At 38.6% G+C, this 7336-nt stretch overlaps 2 protein-coding genes across 2 annotated transcripts in view; one reads left to right on the forward strand and one right to left on the reverse strand. All coding sequences in view use genetic code 11, as the record gives it.

Moving 5' to 3' along the window:
• The window catches only part of EGR_02201 (hypothetical protein), a gene marked incomplete at both ends in the record, with an annotated part of 2507 nt that extends 1952 nt beyond the window's left edge, over positions 1–555 (reverse strand). The window contains one exon of the mRNA XM_024491450.1: positions 3–555. Within this exon, the coding sequence (XP_024353956.1) occupies positions 3–555 (553 nt within the window). The remainder of the gene's footprint in view (positions 1–2) is intronic.
• Positions 556–1951: 1396 nt separating this feature from the next.
• The window catches only part of EGR_02202 (hypothetical protein), a gene marked incomplete at both ends in the record, with an annotated part of 13954 nt that continues 8569 nt past the window's right edge, over positions 1952–7336 (forward strand). Inside the window, 9 exons of the mRNA XM_024491451.1 lie at positions 1952–2028; positions 2741–2844; positions 2883–2980; positions 3012–3158; positions 3190–3384; positions 3563–3648; positions 3956–4138; positions 4885–5112; positions 7061–7153. Coding sequence (XP_024353957.1) covers positions 1952–2028; positions 2741–2844; positions 2883–2980; positions 3012–3158; positions 3190–3384; positions 3563–3648; positions 3956–4138; positions 4885–5112; positions 7061–7153 — 1211 coding nt within the window. The remainder of the gene's footprint in view (positions 2029–2740; positions 2845–2882; positions 2981–3011; positions 3159–3189; positions 3385–3562; positions 3649–3955; positions 4139–4884; positions 5113–7060; positions 7154–7336) is intronic.

The following is a 7336-nucleotide window of genomic DNA, read 5'->3' on the forward strand; positions in this document are numbered from 1 at the left end:
ACCCTTCTTTCCGTCCTTTGTTTCCTTTTTGTACTTTGTTTTGTAGTCACCACTTTTACCCTTCTTTTTGCTTTTTCCTTTGTTTACGGATACTTCTCCATCGGAGTCGCCGAATTCCCCACCGCAATCCGTGTCATCATCATCTTCATCGTCCGTGTCATGTCTCCTACGTGATGACGCATGCGCCTTTGATTTCGCATGATTTTTCATTTTAGAACCTTTTTTGGATTTGCTACTGCTAGGTGATTTGTGGCGTCGTCCTGGCGATTTAATTTTAATGGGTTTCTTTGAATGCTTTTCTCCAGATTCAGGGCCTTCGTCATCATCACCACCATCATCAGTCCCATCCATGATTGCATCTTTTACTTGACATTCTGCCAACTTTTTAAATTTCCCACCTTTTCCGCTGACGAGCTTTTTCAAACCCTTCTTTTTCCCCATCTTGCCCATGCCCTTGGCCAAACCTTTTCCACCCTTCTTTGTTACGGCTTTTGTGGCAAATTTTCCACCTGTCTTGGCACCCACAGCCGCAAACCGCCCAATAACAGCGGCCATATTTTCATCAGACTGATGTAAAGGCGGCTCGAAGACGTCGGCCAAGCACGTCGCAATTCGACGCGTGCGGGGAAACCGTCACGTGAAATTAAACACGGGAATCACATGCATTTTTTCATAAAAATTGTATAAACGGGAGAATCAGCTACACGGTGTCGTGCTCAAAAACTGGTGTGGATAACCCGAACCGGGTTTACTTTTACTAATTAAATCATATCTAAAGGTAATTTCAGAATGCTGAAATAAATTTTCATAGAACTGGAAACAACATCATCCGAAACACAACGTCTATAGAAACAGATCAATGTTTGTGAGAGGATGCTAAATCTGGAAACAGCAACTTTCTTGCATTGCCAGACAACCACTGGAATGGCAACGAGCAAGTCCTGATAGATTAGAAACTTGTTCATGAAGATTTGCATTTGTCTTTTCAACTTGTAGACAGAAACTTTGGATCCGTAACCAAATGTTAATCGAAATTCAAACAAGAGTTATGGTAGTCGGTAAGCTGATTGTGATTTTGTTTCGGAAGAGCTGCGTGTTATTAATTTTAGTAACTTCGGTGAAGTCCATGGAAAGTGGTCTTGAACCAAAACATGATTGTTTGACGAATAACTGAAATTCCAACTATCTTAGTCAAATGACAGCAGAAAAAAACACCAAAATAACAGGTTGATTCAGTGTATTATCTGTTTTACTCGTCCTTTAATCATGTGGATTCTTTAGTCTCCGCGGTTTCCAACACCACGTTAGGTAAAGTGTGTAAGTGTCCATATCCATTACCCCTGGTTCTGTGTACTAACATCAAGCTATTAATCCACACTGTCATTCCCTTTCGCTTCCTCAGAGATGACTCGCAAGCTAGCTACAGTCCGCGAATTTTGAACCTGCCTTCAGATATATGCGGCCTGTATGCTAACCTGGAGTAAGATCAAAAATGCCCACAATTTGCAAACTCGTTGTTTGAACTTGCATCTTGGAAGTGAGTATCTTAAGAAACAAAGGCGGTCACAATATAAACAGTTGAAGTAATATTTGCTCATGTTAGTGGTAAGAGATCGAAACAACTAAATATACTTTGGATATATCACATGATTATCAATCATGGCCGTATCTTCGGTATAAATGCAGTTAATTTTGATGGCACCAAGATCCTCGTCTACTTACTATCACTCTTTCAGTACATCTGTTGGAAAAAAAAGGGATTTGCGAAGCATTCCACCACGAGGCATGCAGAGTCTGATGCAACGCATCAGTCGTGGGTCGATAATTTGCAACTTCCAGACGGATAACCCAGTGACCTATAAAATAGCTTTTTACTGACAATTTCCATATAATACTGGCAAATGCACCAATTACACTGTAAACGAAGGCAAAATCAACAAAATTTCTGCATATGAATGTGGTGATCACGCGAACAGAATTACACAGCAGCCAGTGCATCCAAATGAAAGAGTGCAGAAACTTCAACAGGTGCGACAATATGTATTAAACTAAAAACGTAAGGTGACAAAACACCTGTAAAATAATCATTAATTATAGCTTTAGAAAGGTTTTTTTGTGTTTTTGACAACGCTGGTACTTCAGTCTCCACAGGTTAAACTTCTACTAGGTTGTATGGCCTTCTGCTATGTTAACAGCCTAATGGCTATTCTGTGCGTTCATATCACTTTCTTTCATTCTATTTTGACCCAATTTAGCTTCAACCAAGACATGGGCCCCTAAAAGCACCTGAGCATTTGGGTCGAATCTACATTTATTTGAACGAAATTGTCCTTCGCAGACCTAAACCATTGCTATGTAATAATTCATCGCTTTGTTTTGCTGCGCATTTAATTCCCAAGGTACTTCTGTCTTCGCTGGTAGTGCTTCCGCTCTGCAGCATGGCCATCGAGCCATGCTAGTACCTTCCATCTCTTCTATGCATTAGTAAAATTTGTTCGCCTACAATATTTTTGCCAACTCTTTGAAATGAGCTTGAGAAGCTACAGGTATGTGATCCGATTATCAACAAAATAGCTATCATACGAATTCATCAGTTCCTTAACGTGCAGGGAGTTTACTGCATGGATAATACCCTGGTACCTAATGGCTTCAAACTGTCCACAACTATGAAGAATTGTTTGCGCTTTGCATTTTTGCTGTCTAAGTGAACTAATATTTTGTATCGCCATCATTTATATAGTTTAAAGTACTGTCACGCAACCTTGAGTGAATACGTTACGAATTTAAAGGTCTCGACCATTAAGACTAGTTTCTCGATGATGGCGCACCATAGTGATATAGACGGTATACTTCTTAGTACTTATTTATTAACTGAATTTTAGAAGTCGTGTTTACCCTACAGTCTTGCCTAAATCAACTCGTCGCCTTATCTGACGAGGCAGAAAAGGTCATTACTTTTCACAAAACACTTCTCCAATGGGTAAACATTGTATTGTTCGCTGACGTTTTAGGAACTGAAAGCTGACAATTTACAAACTGCGTATAGCTTTGCAAAAAGCATAGTTTGGAAAACAATAGAGCATGATTTTTACTTGTATGTTTACAGCCAGTTATCGACGTGGTTGAGATCAACCTATGAAAATGCTAAAGGTCTTAATGTAAATCAAATTCTTAAAAGAAATGTATTAGATCACGTCGCAGCTTCAAAACTTGTTAAGACGTCTGAAGTCGTTAATGCACACATGCGTTGGTCTGGAACTTCCTTCAACCATACTTCGTTATCGAACACTGCTGAACGAATGTGAAGGCTGTGAAAATGGACTGGATTCCGTAAATTTTGATGAAACAACGATTGAAACACAAATTTTGCAACTGCTAGAACAGGTAAATATCCTTTTTTAATTTAACTTTACTTTGATTAATTATTTTTGTGGGTTATACGTGGTAGCACTAGTTACGGATTTAATGCTTGCTAAAGTAAAGCTTAAATTAAGCTATTCCTTATTGCCTTGCTTTAAAATCAAGCACAAAGCTTTGTTAGCAATTGCTTTTTAAATTGCAGACAGCGATGGAACGGGGATATGATTTAAGACTTTACGACAGATTACATGAACTATCAGGAACAGGAAGTCCCAACCAGATGACAAGGTACATGGTGCACTAACAACGTATCTTTTGCTTAAAAAGATCCTATAGTTGGCAACTTCTTCTCAAATAGGCTATACTGGTTGCAAACTATCAAGTTGGTGATTTTTCTGTTCCTACTGGCCGTGGATACCTAGATTTTTGTCATTTAATAAAGGTAGCAGTTTAGTCAAAATGCTGTTCCAAAAAAAATGCCTTAGACTTTTACCACAGCATACACTTGGACAGAAATATAAGAAAACTTGCGAATACGACAACAGTGATGCACACAATATGTGCTTTACACAAATGAGGCTCTTATTTCAAACAGTGGTGCGGATACCGCACCCTCAGCCCCACCTCCTACGTCCAAGACCTGTCTACCGGATCCGCAACATGGAAGCACCGTAGGCTTTCCCACCTTTCCCACCACCGAGCCACCGGCGACGGTTCCACTCATCAATGTCACCACATCGTCAGCCCCTCCACCCACTATGACAAGGCCAAGGGTCTCGTAAGCAATTTAGGCTATCTTAAACCTCCATCTGAATGCCATTAACACTAATTTTTTCTTCTACAACTTTTAATATTTGGATAGGAACTTGACAACCTGATAATGAACTTGAAGATATTATGTGAGGAATAAATATTTGTCTTTGAGATCCATAAATGCACTGACAGCGCGAGTGGAAATTGGCGGAAATATACAAGTTCAATTAACCAAGGTACTAGGATTAAAATATGTGCGATTTGACCAAATTTTAATAAAACTGAGGTTTCAAGTTATGTACAATGTATGCAAATTGTTACTGCGCGAAATGAGCCAAAATATGTTATGTTTGCATTGTAAATTAGAAATTCGAACATGGGAAAATTCTATATGGAACAGTTTAGCACAAATGAGGTGAAGTCTAGCAGAGCACCAGAAAATAATATTCATTTGCACTATTTCCACCAGTTCACTCCGTTGAAATAGCTTTCCTCCTGTTTAAGATTAGAATACTTATTGATATCAATAAGCCAATATTTATAGGTACATAAATAACTTTTAATCCGCCTAAACGTTGAAATAATTCGCACATATGCATGCATTTCGATAATTTATTTTAAGTATTTTTTTCCATAATTGTCCGGTCCACCAAACTTGTTTTTTCATTAGCTACACAGACTTACAGATACCGATGCAATTTATCACTGATACAAATATTTTAATCCAGCATTATTTAGCTTGAGTTCCGCCAATTACACGCTTTGTCCTAGTGATCGTCTTGCCGGTCCCATCGGACCAAGTCTGTATCAGCCTCTTCGAGGACCAACGGTGCCCAAGAGCCTGCCGACCGAAACCTCCAAACCATATTCCAACCTACACCAGACGGATGGTCAATCTCTGAAAACCTCAACACCGAAATTTAAGGAGAAGACTCCATTGTCGACCCCCAAATCATCAGTGCCTGCTGCAGTGCCCCCCGAACCCCACACTAGGCCTTCGTAAGCACTCGTATACCAATTTTTAGTCAGTTTTCCCATTTAGAAGAGATTGTAACAAGGTCTCAATGCTTATTATATACTGGCTTAAGGTGTTCAACGGAGGCAATATATGTCATTTTTGTAGTAATGAAATCTTCATGTAACAGGTTTAAGAAAATCGGACTCATTGGTTGATTTTTTACTTAAAATACTAAGTTGCGAATTGGCTCATTTAAAATTAGTAAATTACAAAGGAAGGATGAAAACGATGGAAGCCTCTTGATATGACTTTTTAGCGCCTTTCATACTAGACTTCATCAATCCATTTGTCTAATCTTTCGCCTCTGGAGGGTATTAAAGGGACTTCTCACAAAGCATTAATTCTACTTAACGGTCATTGACCTTTCTGTTACATGACGTTTGGCATATCACTGCTTTTTATGTATAAATTTACAACTAATTTCTAAAAATCCATGCCTATTTCTTGGTCTCTCTTCTCTCTGGAACGCGAAAACGCTTTGTTTGGGCATCTAGCCATCCACACTATTAAAAAGTTTAGGTTTTTCATATTTCACTTAATTCAGATTGCTGGTCGAGTCAAATAATATAGATACATCTCAAGAAACACGATCATTCGGGTACGTCTTAAGAAGGAAACTTTAAAGGAAGTGATAAAGTGCATAATATGATTTAAAACAGGAATGTATCATTCACAGTTCGGATTAGTCACAACTAAATGCCTTGCGCATCACGGCAATGTCGTATATGCGTTGTCAGGCCCAAAATAGATGGCCAGACCAAGAACGAACATGGCGCGCTTACCCCTAAAACAGTTTTAAATATTTAGATTACAGATTTAATTATGACTTAACCTACAATATTCCCACACTTCAAAATGTACTAATTTTACTCCATTTATTACAACTTTTTTAGATTAAAGAGGAATTATACCTCAATAACTTTACCTTTCAATTCATCATACAAATTTTATGTAAGATTGGCCCGTAATTTTGTTGCACTCAACTCAGCTTGCTAAGTTAGGTTATTTAAGAATGAGGAAATTTTGATTTTGAAGAAGTTGAAATAAAAACCGATTTTATGCGTTAGTCTGCATCCCAATGAGGGATGGCATTTAGCATACAGCGTTGACACAAACTGAGTTATTGTGACGCTCTCACTCTTCATGCACTGATTGCGAAAGGCATCCCCATGGAAACACTCCAGTTCACACGTCTTTGACTCCCTTCAACAAGTCATTACTTCGACGGAACCCATATATGCTGCTGAATGTCAGAAATGTATTTACGCGAAAAATCACGAGCTTAGAGCCAGGTTCTAAGTCTGTTGAAAGGCCGAGTTTGGCTGATGAAGCAGGCTGGAGTGGCATGCAAGAGGTCGGCAGTAAGAGGATCTTCAATTTGATAAGTCGAAATCGCATTTGCATGACTGTTCTCGCAAAACCGTATGCCAACTCACCCATGTTTACCTGAGGTAAAGTGGCGACTGCAAAACGCACACTACTTTGCAGTCAAACTCTAAGCATTTTACAGTGCTTCTGGGCCAACTAGCATTCGTTCTTTCACGCTAACAATTTTAAAACAAACAATTTGAAACTTCAAATGTGTTTAGGTGGGGATTTTAACTTTAGGTTTAGCTTTTTTTCTGTCTGAATCTTGATCCACATAATAAGTGATTATTTTGGCAAATTTTGTAAATACCTCTTTATTGACGTTTGTATGCATTGAATGGGGAATTGAAATCCGTTACACGTTAATAAAACCGAAATTTAAAACCTTTAGGGGCATCATAACAGTTATTCTGCTTGAATGCTTTAGTAAAAAGCGCGTGCGAGGCACTGGGTGTTAAAGTGGAAACGCTTTCTAGAAAATTGAATTATTAGTAATTTTATGAGAAAAATTTTGTCTACTTTATTACACTTTATTGTACTTTTCACGTCGTCACCGGACAGTTTCCGTACGAATGTGGCCCACTTCCAACGACTCGATCAGGGAGCCCGTGCGCCAACTCAAGTGATACCTCCTCCGCAAACAGTAATCGAAACGTTGGTCCTCGTTTTTAGCATGCACTCATACTTCAGTTTAATAAAACAAAATTCCTCAGATTCTTTATCATATAGTTGAAGTCTGCAAGCTGACTATCATAACACAATACTTTAAATTCAAAAGACTACCCAAAAGTTCGTTCTAATTTAACCCAATGCTACTATATTCTTTTGGAACCACAC

The sequence above is a fragment of the Echinococcus granulosus genome (assembly GCF_000524195.1).
Source record: "Echinococcus granulosus chromosome Unknown EG_S00010, whole genome shotgun sequence".
Classification (NCBI taxonomy): domain Eukaryota; kingdom Metazoa; phylum Platyhelminthes; class Cestoda; order Cyclophyllidea; family Taeniidae; genus Echinococcus; species Echinococcus granulosus.